General features: G+C 33.4%; 1 protein-coding gene across 1 annotated transcript; it reads right to left on the bottom strand.

Annotated features, from left to right (window-relative positions):
• Positions 1-17812: 17812 nt before the first annotated feature.
• Positions 17813-18808, bottom strand: LOC148206697 (uncharacterized). The gene has a single exon (XM_088108638.1). The coding sequence runs from the start codon at positions 18806-18808 to the stop codon at positions 17813-17815; it is 996 nt and encodes a 331-aa protein (XP_087964764.1).
• Between the last annotated feature and the right edge of the window lie 2034 nt (positions 18809-20842).

The following is a 20842-nucleotide window of genomic DNA, read 5'->3' as shown; positions in this document are numbered from 1 at the left end:
ACCTTTAATCATTATTTATATATATAAGTAATAATAACTAGATCAATGATTATTAATCATTATTTAAAATTTATATTAGAGGTTATTTTTAATTGATTAATCGTATAGCAAATTATATTTATCTTTTAATTAAACTTGTATGAATGCTCTATTCGAAGGTTTAGTAATAACAAGATTTTTCAAGATGTGGAATGTGAATAGAAATAGCATTAGATGGAGTTCAATTTTTCCATGTTAAGAGGCAGAATGTTTTATTTTTAAATTAAATTTATTTCATTCTTGGATTAATTAATTTATCGTGAGGATGTAAATTGAGACGATTTTATGGTATAATGTTTGTCAGTATTCATTATGACAACTTTTATTACGACGATACATACTAGAAATTACTGAGGCTGCATGAACTTTGTTTTAGATATTGAATTATATTCTATGGAGAAATTTTTAGTACTTATTGGAGTAATAAATTTGTAGGTAACAATAATGTGCATTGACTGTAACTTATAAATGAGAAATAGACTGTAAATATGAACCTTTATTTTACGTATGTACCATGAGGACCTAATAATGCCAAAACATCATAGCACATACAATAATGCTAAACACACAAAGAAATACTGAACACTCTCAACCATCACGAAAACTTCAAGCTTAACTAGGGGAATAAATGTACTTAGGGCTGAGGATGAATATACCTCGACTTAAATACCACTTAAGGAGACAATCTCAAACAATCACACTAGCACCAATACCCTAATAAATATAATATGAATAGCTAATGGAGACTAATGAAGGATTAAGGTGATCAATCACAAAAAGAAACCCTAAAATGAAACACACCTATAAATTATAGGCTTGCTAAGAATAAAGTTCGTCTAGGTACTATAAATAGACATTATTAATATATTATGACATACATTTAATTATTACAATATTTATTGTCTAACATATTACTAACTTGAACATCAAAGTTGCATTGCAAGCTCCTTTAGCAAAGACTTTTATCTCGTGATCAAGGTAAAAATATTCAAACAAGGAGACACAAAGATACTTCAAGTTGAAAGGAGTGTTTAAAAGATAATGGACACATGTGAAGCACGAGCACATCTTGATCTAGTAAGAACATTTAAACCCATCATAGCGTCGAGGTATACATATGTACATGGTGTCTACTAGAAATATGACAAGCAAGGGGAGGACACTTGAGATTGAGGTACTAGGTGGTGGTTCTAACCAGATGACAAATCAGATGGAGTTGTACAAGGAGTTTTGGTTGACTTGATGAAAAAATGAAATACTAAAGAAAATGGATGTGTTATAGTCAAAAAGTACCAAGAAAAGGAGAAAGTTTAAAGAAGTAGAGGTAGGAAAGAGTCAAACAAAAGAGTCAAGCTCAGGCTACTCAAACAACTTAGTCAATGTACTTGGACACAGGGGCGAGTAATCATATGTGTGAAAATGAGAGTTTTTTCAAAGAACTCACCAAGGTGGAGGCCAGATATGTATAATTTGGAGATGACTCTAAGGTGGTCGTGAAAGAACGTGGAACAATCTAGTATTTATAGAAGGATTGATGGGTTTGAGGGATAAAAGATGTTTATTACATTCTTGGGCTCAATAGTAACATAATGTGCATAAGTCAATTGATGGAGAAGGGTAACTAGGTTCTAATGAAGGACCAAGTATTTACTTGAAGGACAAACTCAAATGTTTGGTTGGGTATAGATGAAGAAAAACATGATGTATAAGTTGGAGTTGAATATTCTATAGAATAAGTGCTCGAAGCTTGATGTGAACGACAAAGCCATGGTATCACATTTTTGGTTTGGCCACTTGAATTTTAAAAGGCTGCCTAAGCTGTTAAAGAAGGAACTGGTACTTGAACTACCAAGCATGGAGTTTGAAAGGAATTTTTTTGAAGAGTGTGTACTCAGAAAACATTTGTGGATAGGTTTTTCGAAGACAACCGAGTACAAGGTAGAAGAATAGCTTGGACTAATACATATTAACCTGTGTGGATCGATCACTCCTAGTTCATGAAGTGGTAAGAAGTAATTCATTTTATTTATAGATGATTTTTCTCGGAAAGCTTAAGTGTATTTCCTATAGGTAAAGTCAAAGGTGTTTGAGGTATTCAAGAAGTTCAGGTTGATGCTAGAGAAGGAGATCGATAAACATATAAAAGTTGTGCAGTTTGATAGGGGAGGCAAGTTCATGTTAGGGAGGTTTATGATGACATAAGGCGATTCTAAACAGCTTCGTACTCACCACATTAGAACGATGTGGTTGAAAGGAAAAATATAACCATCCTTGATATGGTTCAAACCATGCTCAAACATAAGAATATGCTACAAAAGTTTTGGGTAGAAGGAGTACAATGTGGAGAATAAGTGTCCACATACTAAATTGGATGGAATGACGCCATAAGAAACATGGAGTGGAAAGAAGCCAAGCGTGAGTCATTTCAAAGTGTTCAGAAGCATGGCTTATGGTTATGTTCTAGCCTAACATAAAATAAAACTTGAAGATAGGATCAAAAGGTATGTTTTTATTAGGTACAATGAAAAAATGAAAGCTTATAAACTATATAACCTAATTACAGAGAAGGTTCTGGTAAGCTAGGATGTTTAGGTTCATGAGGAGAATGAATAGAGTTGGGACAATATGAAGGAGAAGTCGTCTGGAAGCTTGAAATTTGGGGCAGAGATCTCATAAATATATAGCAGGAGCTCGAATGTTAGTAGAAGAAGCTCGAAGTTCATTCCTAAGAGGATTGATGAGTATTCTGATAAAGAAGATCAGCCTTTGAAATCTAGAACTCGAAGTTTATGGGACTTTTATAACTCCACTGTTGAGGTACATGTGATATGTATATTGGCAGGTGCAGAAGATCTTAAATTTGAGGAAGTCGTGTTCTGTGAGAGGTGGAAGAAAGCAATGGATGAATAGATTGGTTTAATTGAAAGGAATGATACATGAAACCTGGAAAATCTACCTACAGAAGCCTAGCTAATTGGTGTGAATTGGGTATACAAGAAGAAAATCAATGCAGATGGAAAAGTGGAAAATTTCAAAGCCTAACTTATGGTAAAGAGCTACAAACAATAGAAGGAAATCGATTATTATGATGTTTTTGCTCCTATGATGACGATCGAGACAATTCAATTATTGTTCTCCTTAGCAACCCAACGTAAATGGAAGATACAACATATGGATGTGAAATCAAATTTTCTAAATGAAATTCTGAAAGAGGAGGCCTACATGGAGAAACCTCTCGGCGACATGCAGAAAGGTGAAAAGAAGAAGGTGTTGAAGTTGAAGAAGGTGTCATTTAACTTAAAATAGGTCCCTCGAGCATGGAATGAGAGGATTAACACTTAATTCAAGAAGAATGGTTATGAGTAGTGCCTATATGAGCATACTCTATACTAAAACAAGAACAAAGAGGATATGATGATTGTTGTCATGTACTTAAATGAGTTGATCTTCATGGGAATCAAAGTCAAGCTGGTCGAAGAGTTTAAGGAGGTAATGAGAAATGATTCTTGGTTTTTCATCTCCACAAAGCCATGTATGGGATTAAACGAGCACCTCGTGCTTGGTATCACATACTTAGTACAAACTGAGTTATTTTGAGTTTGTTTCAACAATAAGTGATCCCTCCCTTTTCATTTAAACTTCTTCACATTCTACACTTTATATGCTCATATATGTTGATGGCTTTCTCGTTACAGGATCTTCTAAGCTTGTCTTCTCCAATCTTATCTCCACTTTAAACAACACTTATGCTCTTAAAGATCTTGGTCGTCTTCACTATTTTCTTGGTATTGAAAGTTGGACATCCATTAGTTCTCTTCATCTTACTAAAACTCGATATTTTCAAGATCTTTTAGCCAAAGTCAACATGCTTAACACCAATCCTTAACCTTCTTTTATGATTTCCTTACTTAAGTTTTATGCTGATGAATCCATTGTGTTTAATGATCCAACCTTTTATCATCAAGTTGTAGGTGTTTTTGTATATCTCATTTTCACGAGACCAAACATCATATTCATCGTCAATTATGTGTGTCAGTCATGCAACAACCTCAACACCATTCACTGAAAAGCCATGAAAGGATTCTTTGATATATAGTTGGCACCAACACTCATGGTTTTCTCTTCACTCCCTTTTTGCATCTTCATATCAAAGGTTTTCCAGTGTTAATTGGGGTTCGATTTGGATTATCAAAAGTCCCCCTTTAGTCATTGCATCTATCTTGGTTCAAACCTCATATCATGGTTATCTAAGAAGTAAATAGTTGTGTCTCACAGTTCCATGGAGGCAGAATACTAAAGTCTTGTTGCAACTGATATCAAATGGGTTCTTTCCCTTCTTTCTGAATTACGTCTCTCGCATCCTACTCCAATTAACTATTTAAACAATCAAAGAGTAATTTTTCTCATACAAAGTCCTATTTTTCATTCTCGCACAAAACACTTTGAGCTTAATCATATTATATTTGTGATCAAGTGCAGAAAAATCAACTCATGGTTAAACACATTCCAACAGTGTTTCAAGTAACTGATGTATTTACCAAGTCCATCTTCGGTGCCCCTTACTTGAGCTTTTGTAGTAAACTTAAAATAATTGATATACATTATCCACCTTAAATTTAAGGGAGCATAATAATCATTATAACAATTTTACATAAAATTGTATTGTCGTTATTTTTGTTACTTTAGTTGCATAACCTTGCGTGACCTTTGTTTTCTCTATATAAGATTTTTTCTTTAAGTAAGTATTTTTTTCAATCAATAAATGGTAAGTTCCTTTCATCTTTCAATGGATTTAAATTTATTATAACAATACTACTATCAAACTATCTATTAATATATAATTTTATGTTAAATATATATACATTTCAATATGAAAAATGAGTTATAAATTCTATATCTACTAGAGATCAAGTCTAAATAATTGCAAGTCCTACCGTTACACCATTAACATGTTGGCTATTTTAGGTTGTGTTTGCTTTCGCGGATGGCACTGTTTGCGCCAATTTGCGAGCGATGAATCAAAAAAAATTTGTGTTCGCTTCAGTTGATTAGCTCGGATGGAAATGAAGTGATGATTTGCGGGATTCATCCACTGTTCATTCACCCGCACATCTGAATAGATTTTGAGGGATGATGATGAAATAGTCTGAATTGCCCATGTTCTAATAATTTTATTACAATTGAATACACCCACAATTGATCTGGAGAAGCCGTAATCGGTTACAAGAGTGTTGTAACCAAGGAGTAATCGGTTACAAAAGTGGTGTAACCGGTTACAGCTGCATGACTAAGGGCATTTTTATAATCTTTAATTTCTACCAATTAAACTAATTTTTAAAATCTATCACATCAATCAAATCCTGTACTATTTCTCACAAACTTTACTTCCAAATTCACTATCAATTACCCATAAATCCACTCAAAAAATAATTAAAAAATTACCCTCAAATCCACTTAAATCCATTCAAATCATCTTCCTCAAATATACCAAAAGAATAAAGCCTTGTATTTACCTCAGTCTTTAAAGTTTAGATCAATACATAAGGAGCAGAGAAAAACAAAAATACACCTTGATACAGCAAAATGTTGTTAAGATGGATTTTGTACAGAACAAGTGAGGAAAAAAAATGTACAGAACTGATTTTGCATGTGCATAACAAAAGACTTCAACTGAATAGCTGTCACATCTCATTATGCAGCGCATGTCAATGGGGAGACATTTATGGCCATTTGAGTTAATGTGTTTTTTATTTGATGTGATAGAAAAACAAAGTAAAGTGTATTAAGATCAATGCAAGACTCGTTATTTTAATTGAATTAGAAATCAAGTCATGGCCTAGTGAAACATGAAAATCTTTTCTAAGATATTCTAAACTATTCAATGTTATAAAATAACATTTTAAACTATTCAACCATACAAAAACAATATTCTAGACCATTCAACGATACAGTAGTGATATCAAGGAATTTTTTAGATATTCTAATAAGATTATATTATTCTAATAAAAAATATGGTGTATGTTACATGTTTTAAGTGTTTTGATGGCATTATTAGATATGTCAATACAGAATGGTTAAAAAGTAGTTTCTACATATCAATTTTTTCAGGCATCATCCTAATTGGTGTAGTTTTGAAGAAATCCAAAATTTAGTTTCCAATATCTCACTATAAATAAAACCCACAAAATATATCATAACTTTAACATTTTTTTTTATTTCACAATCTTAAATGTCAAGGTTCAATTTCTTTTATCATCCGCAACTCTCCTTTAAACACATTTATCCAAAATATATTATTATTAAAATTATAAACATTATAACATTGTAGTCTTCTAATAATTTTGGTTTCGATTATAACATATAATTAGGTATTAAAAATAACTGGTTATCTTAATGGTGTTTTGTAAAGAAAATATAATATTTTAATTATAAAAATTCAAACTATAAAACATATTTTTAATTAAGAAAGTTTATTTCTTTTTTAAAATCATCATCTCTTTAAATTTTCTTTCTAGATTTTTTTTCTCTATCATCTCTCTTCAATTTTGATCTCAATCTTTGTTTGTTTGTTTGAGGATCAGAAATTGTAAAATTATTCTTAACAAGTGGTTCTAAGAAATTATTTGATTAAAGAATTAAATAAAGTAACTTCGTGTTTTATTCCTTTTTGGTGTTTTATGCATGTGACTCAAGGTTGTTTTTAGTAAATTTGTATTATTCTACGATCATGATGTTATGCTTAGAACTCTAATTAGGATCTTGAATCAATTGTTTAGGTGATCTTGTGTTGTATAGAGCTTTAGGAAGCAATAATGTGAGAAAAAAAGGATTTTTTGTCTCAAGTGAGGGAAGTTAATTCTAACTATTGCATATTTAATTCATTCTAATTTCTGATTTTACATTTAAAGCTACAATTGTATGATCAATTGGTTGTTTGATTGTTTGATAGCATATGAAATGAGATGAAGGTTTCTAATGAATGTTTATGTGTCATGAAGTTAGAGTTTCTATGATTGTTTTACTACCAATTATGTATTTTTGGTTGCAATCATTACAAGTTGTCATTTCCTTCCATCATCACCAACCCCAATCCTAAAAAAATATTTCTACCAATCAAAAGTTCTTGACTTATCTTTTTCTTATTAAGTTGAACACTCTCCTTACCATCTTAAACCCTCTTCTGAGAAACATCATCTTTTTTGTCATTGACATCAACATTCAAAATATCTTTAGTAATTGACTCATCCATAGTTACTAAATCCTAATACAATAATACAATAATACAAATTCATTTAATTTAACAATGAAGAATAACATGGCTACTAATGAGGAAGGCAAAGAATAAATATTGACCTTAAACAAAGTGATGTCAGGTTGTGCAACAATTGAAGCAAGATATGTGACCTGTTTGCGTCTGCTCTAGTCTGGAGGAAATGAGGATGACACTAGAGGTAGAGTTTTAATCCAAAGAAGTAAATGAAGTATTGTATTAGGTGAGACAAATTTCTTATTTAATTTTTTTAATAATATTGGACTATCAAGCTAGACAAAAGAGATTGAATTAGGATGCGAGTTGAAAAGGTCATCTCGACCCATTTCTTTTGGTCAAAGCTTATCCAAACTTAATCCTTTTGTCATCCATTTTTTGTACAATATTTGAACTGGCCCAATACTGTGCATTTGAGTCCGCGGCCCAACCCATGATGGCTTGCTGTTGGATAAGTGTGTGGCGAGTGAAAGAGCCACGCAAGCAGTGTGAAACAGATGTGAGAAGAGAGAGAACGGAGCGAGTGGAAGCTTCTCTAGGCGATGCAGCAGCAGCGGCATCAGAGTAATTCGGCGACTGTAGAGGCGGCGGTTGGCGACGGCGAAGAAGACAAAGATGAAGACGACAACCAGAAAGGTAAGAAAAATGGTGTCTTTTCTTATTATGAAGAGTTTTTAAACATAGATGAAATTGTATTGTGTTCCTTGAAACAAAAAGGAGAAGCTCTATTTATAGAGCTCTGTAAAACTAACTAGAAAAATCTAATAACCGTAAACCATAAAATACAGTGAATTATTGTCTTTTGACAGTAAGGAATCTATTTGATTCCCAATAGCCTCCCCTCAAGCTGGACGGTGGATGGTCATCAGTCCAAGCTTGGGAACAATCGACCTAAATCTGACGCGATGTGGGAATTTCGTGAAGATGTCTGCCAACTGCTTGTCGGATCGCACGGGAAGGAGATTTAGGAGGTGTTCCTGAACTTTCTCACGGACAACATGGCAGTCAAGCTCAATATGCTTGGTCCGTTCATGAAAGCTCTGGTTGTGAGCTATGTGCCTTGCAGACTTGTTGTCGCAATACAAGGCAGGAATTCCTGACTCTTCTATTTGAAGGTCCTGTAGGAGATAACTGAGCCACTGTATTTCACATACAGTGGCTGCAAGAGCTCTATACTCAGCTTCAGTAGAGGATCTGGAAACAGTTCTCTGCTTCTTAGACTTCCAGGAAATAAGAGAAGATCCAAGGAAGATACAGAACCCTGTTGTGGATCTTCTGGTGTTGGGACATGTCGCCCAGTTAGAGTCACTAAAGGCCTTTAGCTGCATAGGAGAGTCAGCAGCGAAAAACAACCCCTCAGAAAGCTTGGATTTGATATACTTGAGAATATGTTGAATGGCACGATAATGATAGTCAGTAGGTGATTGCACAAATTGACTAAGTAAATTAACTGAAAAGCATAAGTCAGGTCTTGTATTTGTGAGGTATAGTAATTTCCCTACTAGCCACTACAAGAAAATTGTGTTTTATATACGGATTATTACATACGGATTTTAATCCATATATATTAAACATTTTACATACAGATATTATATACGGATTTTTAATTAATTAATAATTAAAAAAACTTTAGAAAAAGCCCCGATCTTCTTCTAACTTTGAAAAAAAAAACCTAATTACAACTCTCCAAAATGAGTCCCTCACTCACTCACTCACTGACCCTTCCTTCTTCCTTCATTTCGGATAAAAAAAAACCCACAAATCCTTTCTTCTTCCTTTTTCTCAGTAGAAGAAACACTCAGATGGTTTTGTTTCCCCATCTCACACCCTTACTTCTTTCTTCTTCCTTCCCTCCTTGTAGCCACGCGTTCTTCCTTTGCCATGTCTTCATTCAGACCGCATCATCAGCCACATTCATTTTCTTCTCCAGAGCTCACCATCAACGGTAAGCTTTTTTTCTCTTCACAGATTCATTATCTTATTTCATATTTCTTTCCTGCCTCAGCCTATTTAACAATAAAATTCCTCTTCCACCGATTATCTTCATCTCCTTCTAGGGTTTCGTCATCCTTTCACCATTTTCTTGAAGTTTCACCTATTAAATCCTCTTTTACTCCGTTTAAAAGTTTTTCCTCCGATTGAAAATTCTTTTCCACCGTTCAATCTCGTTTTGAACCGATTAATCGGTTCATTTTAAGTTTCCTCCCTTTCTTGGGTTCCTTCAGTCCAGATTAGGGTTCCTACTCTATTTAGGGTTTCTATGAGTCCTATCTCTGATTCGGTTTGTTCTCCTTCAAATTCTCTCTTCTATTTTTGCCTAGGGTTGGTGCGAAGGTTATCGCCCTTAGGTCTTGGTAGAATCTTTCTCGATCTCTAATTCCTCCTTATTTCGCTGCGTTTCATTCTCGGAGAAGCTTCAAGGTCCTTTAAATCAGCTCGCGTCGCGCGTTCAGTCCTCTTCCTTGGAGCCTCTTCCATCAGGTGGTATTCAGAGCTTTGATTCTTCCACGCAATTTGTAACACCCGAATATTTTAAAGGGTATTACTGATAGTAGAGACTAAATTAATTTGATATCTCATATAAACAATCAAACTTTATTTCAATTACTCCAAAGTACAATACCAAACTTACAAACTTTAAACAATATAGTCTTCACCATTGAAATTTCAACTTATAAATTTTACACAACATAATCTTCCCAATACAAATTTATTCTTTTTACAAAAATCCCTGAAAGTTTTTCCCCGCATCTCTCTCATCTCTAAGCTTTTTCAACCGCATCTGCAACATTATCTAATCACATATAACATGAGTTATATGATCATAGTACAAACAAATAAGGGTAAGCCAACCATATCATAAAATCATTAAACTTGTAACAAAAATATTAAAATCAGGTATTTCTGCAATTGATAAAATATCATTATTCCGATGTCATTAATTCATCATTATCAAAATCATCTTTCTCATTTCCATAAATCTTACAAGTGTACCATGCTTACTCATGAAGCCTTATGGTCAGACCGCTCTCTGCCTGCTTCCTTAAGCCTCACTTACATACTATGTCTTACTTTCTGAAGCCTTATGGTCAGACCCCTCTCTGCCTGCTTCCATAAATCTCAGGTGTTACTTTGCTCATACCAAACTCTCATGGTATAACTCGAACATACTACTCCCGGTAGTAAACATCATTTCATAAGTAATGATTTCTCATATCCACTCCAACATTTCATAAAAACCAACAATTCATACCCTCTTATCCACCTAACTCAATCATGTTCATTCTTTAATCATGAATTCATAATAACCCGTTTTGGTATCGATAAATTAAACACATTGACAGATATCATGCTTCATATTATAAACTCATTTTGCCCATAACGAGTATAACTCAACATATTTTCACCAAACAAAGATCATGGATCAACCAAAATACATCAACATATCTTAGGAACTACATATTAAAGTCTGGGCTCAATGTAATGATAAATAAAATATATATGAAATTTTTACCATGATAATATTATGCATCTACAATCAACTTGTTTTATTTTATTTTCATCCTAGTAGAGATTTTTCTTTACCCCAATTGGTCACCGGAGAGGACCCAGATGTCTGAACGCATCAAACTCACCTTCGACGCCAGCACATATGACTAGTCACAACTGACTGGACCAGGCCAGGGCTGCTCTATGATCAGGGATGTGCCAACTCAGGTTTTTAAGGTTCCTCTATCCTACCAACAAAGGGAGGCCTTCAATAATTAACAATTTATTTATTTAATTTATCTACCTTGTTTTCTTATGCTCTAAATCTTAAAATGCCTAATTTTACTTCCTCTCACAACAACCTCAAACACTGTATATATATTTAATACCCATATACAAGCTATTATAGAACCCTTATTCCAAACCTTCCAACAAGATTAATTTCAGCCAACAAACTCATTCAATAAAATCATCACAATAAACATCCATAATAGAATTCATACAAGATAATTATAAACAATTAACAATAATAAAACATTACTATAAATGGTCATAGAAGAATACAATATTTGACAATCATAAAAATAATCTTAATATAAAAATTCATGGGGAAACAAGAAGTTGAATCTGGCAGAGCCGGTTAGACAACTTCTAATCCATCCATCAATACAATATAATTAAATAACAAGAACAATACATGTCTGGGGAAATAAGAAGTTGAATCTGGCAGAGCCGGTTAGACAACTTCTAATCCTTCCAAAAATGCAATAAAATAAATAAGTAAAGAAATAAATAGTTTGGGGAAACAAGAAGTTGAATCTGGCAGAGCCGGTTAGACAACTTCTAATCCTTCCAAAAATGTAATAAAATAAATACGGAAGGAAATAAAAAAGTTTGGGGAATCAAGAAATTGAATCTGGCAGAGCCGGTTAGACAATTTCTAATCCTTCCAAAATACAATAAAAATAAATAAGGAAAACAATAAAATGTTTGGGGAAACAAGAAATTGAATCTGGCAGAGCCGGTTAGACAATTTCTAATCCTTCCAAAATAAAAATATAAACCACTAATAACATACAATTGACATAACATAATCAATATCACATTTTACAATTATCACACTTGGATATTAACACACAAAAAAAACATATTCTCATTTAAAATTCAAAATCATACAGAAACAAAATACTCCATATTTAAGATTTAAAATCAGACAAAAGAAAAATATAGCATATTCAAGACTCAAGATAATACAAAAAGAAATACTCAAAGTTAGCTTCCCTTACCTCTATTCCAGACTTAGTTTCCTCTTCTCAAACCGTTCTCCGGAAACTTCCAGAATTTCCCCTCTTTAACTAGAATTTCCTCTAACTCTCTTCTCTCACAATTTCTCTAGAATTTTGGTGTAAATCTTCAGCCTCCCCCCCTTGGCTATTTATAGCCAAAAATTTTACTATTCATTTTTACTATTCATTTTTACTATTCACTTTTACTATTCATTTTTACTATTCAAAAATTATTTTTTATTCACCATTCTTATCTCTGAATGATTAATTCTACGTGGAGTGTTCTCTTCCATAATTTATTTTAATATTTTTTTTTTTTAACTATTCACTATTCACTATTCACTATTTACTATTTACTATTCACTATTCACTATTCACATTTCTAAAAAAATCCTAAATAAGTTATCAAAAATTTGAAGCTCTCCCTCCAAAATTACTATAACTTTATATCCAAAAATTTACATTTTTCTATCCATTAAAATTATTATTACTAATAAAATGTTAAAATTTACTATTATAAATATTTTTTTTTTTTTTCATGGATCTTACATTTTAACATACAAATATTTTCAAGGATCTTACACAATTCAAAAGCTAAGTATCTCTCTCCTTTGTGTCGTGTTTTCATTTGATTCATTATTGTGTTGACATTGTTTCGCATCTCTGTTTTGATGTTTTTCTCTGATTCATGTAAGGTTGAATTTGTATTGGCTTGTTTTGTCTTAATTCTGAGTATTATATGTTAATTTTGCTCATAAACTGTTTGTTTAAATGTCTAAGAGAGCTAATATGAGATTGTTCATTCTTGATAACTTATTACTCTTCATATTAAAATGTGCTCCCTGTATCCTCACGCCAAAGGCATATTGTTAGGGCTCAAAGAGAAAGGCATCGACGTTGCAATCGCTTCTCGCTCACCAACTGCTAACATAGCAACAGTTTTCCTCAACAAATTGGGCTTCTCCTCACTCTTTGTCACACAAGTCAATTCTTGTGCTTATCTTGCTTTTCCAATTCAAATTTAAAGCAACATGCATTAGGTTTTTATTTCTCTTGTGAACTTTGGTTTGTTCAGAAAATATATTCTAGCTAGACACATAAAACAGATCATTTTCAGCGGATTCATTCGAGCACCGCTGTCCCCTTCAACTCCATGCTCTTTTTCGATGATGAGAATAGGAACATCCAATCGGTAATAATATAAACTCTCACGTTTTCTTTTAAATTCATTTCGTTGTCATCATCATCGGATATTATTGTCTTAGGTCTCTAAAATGGGAGTAACTAGCATTTTGGTAGGAGATGGGGTAAATCTTGGGTCGTTAACTCGAAACTGGAACGCTTCACAGAAGAACAAGCAAAAATGGCTTTCCAAGTACTCTAACAAGCTAGATACTTCCAACCCCGCTGCATGATTTTTGACATCCCATTAAGTTTTCTCTCTCAGAACCACACAATATTTTGTACCAATCGTTGCCCTTCAAATAAAATGAAGAAAACAGGGATTTGAGTTATTAAATTCATATATGAAGGAAAAGTATTGTATTACTATAATATTGATTAAGACTTTGATATAATTTTCTTTATATTCAAAAGTAATATTGAGTTTTCTCGTTATTTCTTCTGGTCCATATTGCAGGATTGTGTTGCTACAAGATGGTACAGAGCCCCAAAGCTGTATGGCTCCTTCTTTTCTGAGGTATATAATTTGGCCAAAATTTATGTAATATAGATCATTTATAGAGGCATATATGCTTATTTTTAGTTGCAAGGCAGTATTGTGATATTATTGTTGAGACTTGTTTGAGTTAATAACAATTTTGTAGACATCATTATTGCATGCTGCTGTATCATAATCTTAACTGGATTTGTTTGATTTTTATTCAAGGGTTGTTCCCCTTTAAATTTGGATCTGAGGGAGAAAATGTAATTTCATTTTGTGGTTGCAGAGTAATGTAGAACTATGAAGTTAAGTATGCAATATAAATGTTAATAAATTGATGGGAAATTTGGTTATATTTTTTAAGAAAACATTTTTAGAAATATCTGAGAGTTACTTTCATTTTGTTAGAATATGCTATCTTAGTTTTAAAGTTGATTGCACGTTACCTGACTGGATGGTTTGGTTACTTGTGGTTTTGGAAGGAGTTTGAATAATAGTAAGTTTATTAATGATTACTAGGTGAGTATAGTAAGTTAAATAAAATATATGCACATTTTGACGAAAACTGAAAAAAACTGAAGAATGAAAAATTCACTTTTTGACGAAAATACTATGCTACAAAAAGTGAATTTAGATTACAAAATAAGGTTGAATATAAAAAGGTTAAGTCAAACAAGTTTAAGTTTCATATTTCAATGATATTCTTATTGATGTTATAAAGTAATTGTTCTTTATTCTTATGACATGTAATCTTACATTACAAGAGTTATTATACAATATCTTAGTTAGTTTTTCTAGATTTCTATCACATCATTCTTAATTAATATATTTGTGCAATTTTATTTCAATAAACGATTTTAATATATCTGTATAGCTATTATTAATGTTGTAAGTTGTCTTAATTAATTCTTATGTTTTTTTGTAATAGCTGCAGTTGAAGCACTGTGAAGATGGTAGAGAAAGTGGAAGAGTTTAACATGAAGTGAGTGATAGAGGAATTTGAGAGGGTGACAAAGGATGCTAAGAGGTTCAGGACTGCAAAAGGAATAGAAAATTAGGATAATTTATTTTTTTTATAAAACTTTAAAGTTACATACGGATTTTTCCGTATGTGATTAATTTTTAATTACATATGACTTTTACATACGGATTTTCCGTATATAATTATATACAGATTTTATATACGGATTTTTCCGTATATAATTATATACGGAAAAATCCGTATATAAATTATATACGGATATATCCGTATATAACTTATCTACGATAGTTTTATATACGGATTTTTTTCCGTATATAAGTCATATGTAACCAAGTGTTATATACGGATTTTGGACCTTATATACGGATTTTGACTGTATGTAATTCAATTTTTTCTTGTAGTGAGCCTTCTGTAAGGACCTGGATCATCCAGGTAGCTGTCCAATTTGTATAATGAGCTTGTGTCGCTTAGGAAAGGAGTAGACGAAGGCTTACATCCCAACATTCCTGTTTCTTCCAGTATATCCAAGGCATATTTCCTTTGACATAGATGGATACCCCTTTTAGATCTGGCTACTTCCAATCCTAGGAAGTATTTGAGTTCTCCTAGATTCTTTATTCGAAACCTATTGTGTAGAAGCTCCCTTATGTAGTTGATCTCTATCATAGAGTTCCTTGTTAACACAATATCATCCACATACACAAGTAGAGGAGTAAAACTTGTAGGTGTCTTTTTAATAAACAATGAATGATCAGACTTAGATTGAACAAACTTGGCAGTTATTAGGAAGGAGGAAAGCTTTTCAAACCATTGCCTACTGGCTTGTTTCAAGCCATATAAAGATTTGATTAACTTGCAAACTTGTCCTTTATTATAGATGTTCAGACCTGGGGGTGGTTCCATGTAGACCTCTTCATTAAGGTCTCCGTGTAGGAAAGCATTGTCAACATCTAGTTGATGTAGGAACCAATTGTTTGAAGCAGCTAGGGCAATGAGTAACCTGACCGTGGTAAGTTTAGCCATAGGAGAAAAAGTGTCAAGATAGTTTATGCCCTCCTGTTGTGTGTAACCTTTTGTCACTAAACGGGCTTTGTACCTTTTAATGCTACCATCAGCTTTGTATTTTGTTTTATACACCCATTTACACCCTATAGCAGTTTTCCCTGGAGGCAGTGGAGTCAAAGCCCAGGTATCATTGTCTTGCAGAGCTTTGATTTCTCCCTGCATGGCCTCTACCCATTCAGTCATTCCTTTTGCCTCACTGTAAGATCTGGGTTCTTTGTTTCCAGTGACAGCCATGGTGTACCTTAAATGTCTGTCTGAAAAAAATTATCACAACACAACAGATCAGAAATCGGATAGGGGGTTTCAAAACCATTCTTGACAGATAAGGATTGATTGACCTGATGAACATAATCTTTCAAGTATTCAGGAGTCTTTCTAGGTCTGTCAGATCTTCTGCATTTTTTATTCTCTTGGCTGTTGCTTGTACCATCACTGTTGTCTTCATCATCAGAGAACTGTTGCACCTCTTTTTGGTCAGTAATATCTAACTCAGCATGTCTGTCAACATCAGTGGGATAATGGTCTTTTAGGAGGTCATTGAGAGTATCAGCTTTGTCTTCCTCAGCATCACAGTCTTCTTTGTTGCCTTGCAGGTTTTTGTAAGGAAAAATGTCTTCATGGAAGACGACATTTATGCTTATAAAGAGCTCCTTGGTATTTATGTCAAGCACAATGTAACCTTTCACACCACATTCGTATCCTAAAAAGATTCCTTTTCTAGCTCTATGGTCGAGCTTACCTCTATTATTTTCAAGAGTCGAGGCAAAACACAAGCATCCAAAGGTCTTGAGGTTTAAATAGGTGGGGGGTAATTTATAGAGAAGTTCATGAGGAGTTTTGTTGTTAAGAATGGCAGTAGGCACTCTATTTATTAGATAAATAGCATTGCCAACAGCATAAGACCAGTAAGCATTAGAAATATTTGCTTGAAAAAGGAGATCACGAGTCACATTTAGTATATGTTGATGCTTTCTTTCAACAACAGAGTTTTGTTCCTGAGTCTCAACACAACTCTTTTGGTGATTGATTCCATGCAAATTATAGAAATCCACACAATTAAATTCAGGGCCATTATCAGATCTAATAGTTTTAATCATTTTGTTAAACTGATTTTTAATTTTAGCAACAAAATTTTGCAATAATTCTCTAGTTTGACCCTTATTGTTCATTAGAAAAACCCATGTGTGCCTACTGTAATCATCTACTATGGTGAGAAAGTACTTATGACCATGGACAGAAACAGTGCTAAGGGGACCCCATATATCACAATGCACAATTTCAAACCAATCAGTAGTGACAGAGACACTTTTAGGAAATGATAATTTTCGTTGCTTAGCATAGTGGCAAGTGTCACAAACAATGTCAGTGTCAACTTTAACATAGGGAAAATTTTCACATATGTGTTTTATAACCTTGTCTCCTGGATGGCCTAATCTACAATGCCACAGGTTTACATCAACATTCTTAAAAGAGAAAGCAGTCTTAGCAATATATCTTTGATCAGATTTAGGAAAAGCTTGTAGATAATAGAGTCTCTTCCAAGAATTAGCACATCCAATCATCTTCAATGTATGGTTCTCCTTTATCTGACAAGTCTTAGACGAAAAGGTTAGACTGCAATCCAAGTCTTTAATAAGACTTTGAACAGAAATCAAATTGAAACAAAATTCAGGGATATAGAGGACATTAAAAATGATAAAGTTCTTGGAAAATTGCACAGTTCCTGCGTGTTTAGCAGTGAGAACAGTATTATTTGGCAGTTTTACAAAGATAGGTTTAATTTTATAAAAAGTGACAAAATTTGTTCTATCATGTGTCACATGATCTGTGGCACCAGTGTCTATTATCCAGGAAAGGGTACCTTGTTTATTCTCAGTTTCACTTCTTTGAACTTGATTGACTTTGTGAGCGGGTACATCAATTTTGTCCATCATTCTGAGAAGTTTTTGCACCTATTCAGCTGTGAAAGAATTGAAAATGTTACCATTATTAGTTTGATGTGTGCTCTGAACCCCTTCAGGTTAAGTACTGTTCTGGCAGGCATTGGCAGAAGTCCAGTCAGTCCTTTTGTCTTGGTTGTTGTCACCTTTCTTATACCAAGGAGGGTACCCGTGTTTAGAGTAGCACTCATCTATAGTGTGGTTCATCTTGTTGCAAAATGAGCATTGTTTTCCATAGTTAGGATTCCTGCCTCTTCCTCTTCCTTGGCCACGAAATCCAGAACCCCTTCCTTGGCTCTTCCATTGACTGTTTTTATCAGCAACATTTGCCAGAACCTTGACATCGGCAGAGCCATGTTTCTCTTGTCTCTCTTGTTGCATAATGAGAGAGAAAACCCGATTGATATTAGGTAGAGGGTCCATCAAAAGAATTTGCGTTTTAACAGTGTTGTAGGAATCGTTTAACCCTTTCAAAAAGCATATCACATGTTTCATTTCTCTATACTTCAAGGAGATTCTTGAGAGATCATAGCTGCATGGGATTTTACATGTGCAAGTAGGAATGGGTCTTAGAAATTCCAATTCCTCCCATAGGATTTTCAGATCAGTAAAGAATTGACTCACTCCCCTTTCTCCCTGTTTAATAGAATGTATGTCCTGAAGCAAGTCAGAAATCTTGAAATAATCTCCTTTGGAGAATCTTTCTTTCAGCTCATCCCATAATTCTTTGGCTTCTTCAACGTATATGACACTTTCAGCAATCTGTGGGGAGAGAGTCTTTGTTATCCAAGATAATATCATCACATTGCATCTTTCACATGCATCAAACAATGCGTCAGTTTTCTGGGGTTTCTTTATGGACCCATCAATAAACTTTGTCTTATTCTTGGAAAGCAAAGCTCTCCTCATACTTCTGCTCCAAGAAGAATAATTGTTCTCGTTTAAAGTCTGCGTAATGAGAGTGAGACCCGGGTTCTCACCTGGGTGTAGATAATAGGGGCTGGATGGGTTGGGAGATTCACCTGGGTGTAGGTAGTGAGATTTGGATGGGTTGGAGGATTGATCCGTTTGATCCATGAGGAAAAGAACCCAAGAAACAGCCCAAGAAGATACCAAGATTTGAATCAGAGGCAACGGAAGCAGAGCAGGTATTAGACCTGCTCTGATACCATATTTGAACTGGCCCAGTACTGTGCATTTGAGTCCGCGGCCCAATCCATGATGGCTTGCTGTTGGATAAGTGTGTGGCGAGTGAACGAGCCACGCAAGCAGTGTGAAACAGATGTGAGAAGATAGAGAACGAAGCGAGTGGAAGCTTCTCCAGGCGATGGAGCAGCAGCGGCGTCAGAGCAATCCGGCGACTATAGAGGCGGCGGTTGGCGACGGCGAAGAAGACAAAGATGAAGAGGACAACCAGAGAGGTAAAAAAACGGTATCTTTTCTTATTATGAAGAGTTTTTAAACATAGATGAAATTGTATTGTGTTTCTTGAAACAGAAAGGGAGAAGCTTTATTTATAGAATTATGTAAAACTAACTAGAAAAACCTAATAACGATAAACCATAAAAACCTAATAACGGTAAACCATAAAATACAGTAAAATTACTGTCTTTTTAACAGTAGGGAATCTATTTGATTCCCAATATACAACTTTCGTGTTGGTGGTTCCGTACAGAAAGAATAGTCCCGTATATGCTTAATAGTTCTTTTTTCTCTTTTCGATATGAGCAAAATAAGTATTTTATTTTTTTATATAAGCGATATTCACGTGGTGACATCACTCATTTGGCATTTCCATACTCTTAGTTGAACCTTCTAGAGGAAGCGGGTGTTGGTTCAAGTTTTAATAAAATAAATAAATTCATATTTATAACTTATGGAACCACCAAAGATGACATACATCAATCCGCATGGACCTCTAATAAACTAATTTTAAAACAAGTTAATTGAATTAGGTTAAATGTACTATTGGAATCCATTTGAAATCACATCTCAACTTAATTTTAGGTGGTCATCAGTTTTCTCAAACATAAAAAAAATAATTATCAAAATGTTTATATTTATACGTGTAATAAATATAATAATAATTTAAGGAATTACACCACACATGTTATAACATATTATTTATTTTTAAATGAAAATATAATAATTTTAACCAATTTATTAGTGTTGTATGAGTTTATTCTTCAGGAAAGTCGTGTCAATGACTCAATGCCGGGCTGGTTTTGTAATCAAACCATTTGTATCGATGATCGCCTTTTTTAGATATTATGAATTGTTTAGGAGTCCTTTTTGTTTTTCCTTTTGTGTGTGAATCGTGTTATTCACATGGGAAACCATCCTTTAATATTCTGTATAATAATATTTTGTATTTTAAGTTTTGAAAACTTTTAGATATAAAATTCCCATTAAATAGAACAACCTCATTCTAATTTGTTTTAATAATAAATATTAACATATTTTATTTTTAGTACAATACAAATAGTGTTAATATAAAATGTTTAATTTTGATTGTAATATCTTACCTTTATAGCTTACCACTGATAAAATAAGATAATACAAAATTAATGCAATTATCTCCCAAAGTAAATAATTTTACAAACAAAATGTATATAAAAGAATTAAGCATCACTTAGAATTTTAGAAAACTCTTATATAGAATAACTACTACAATAGAAGAAAATTGTTTTGGGTCATCATCGTCTTCCACCATAGGCCCATCAACACCTACCTCTCATATTTCACATTGTGAATTGATCATCACAAAAAAAAAATAAACAAATACAAAAAAGACAATAAGGTAAGCTAGTGTGCAAAAAGAGTTATTCTAAAATAATCAAATTATATCAAATATAAGGTAAACATGGATTAGATACAATAAATCATATAAATACACACAAAAAGTTGACAGTGACTCAATTATCCAGATACATGCCTTTAACATTAAGCTTCATTGTAGACAAACACTTGTATTTATGGTTTGCAAAGTCAAACAAAGGGATTATCACTATGATACTCACAAAGTTAGTTCTCTTCGTGTCTAGGACTCTCGATTGGTTAGGACCTCCTACGACTCTTACCACATAACTTATTTTGCTTTATTTGAGTGTG

This window comes from Vigna umbellata, chromosome 1, assembly GCF_029865625.1.
Source record: "Vigna umbellata cultivar VRB3 chromosome 1, Vumbellata_1.0, whole genome shotgun sequence".
Classification (NCBI taxonomy): domain Eukaryota; kingdom Viridiplantae; phylum Streptophyta; class Magnoliopsida; order Fabales; family Fabaceae; genus Vigna; species Vigna umbellata.
This window is presented reverse-complemented; position numbering and strand designations above follow the sequence as displayed.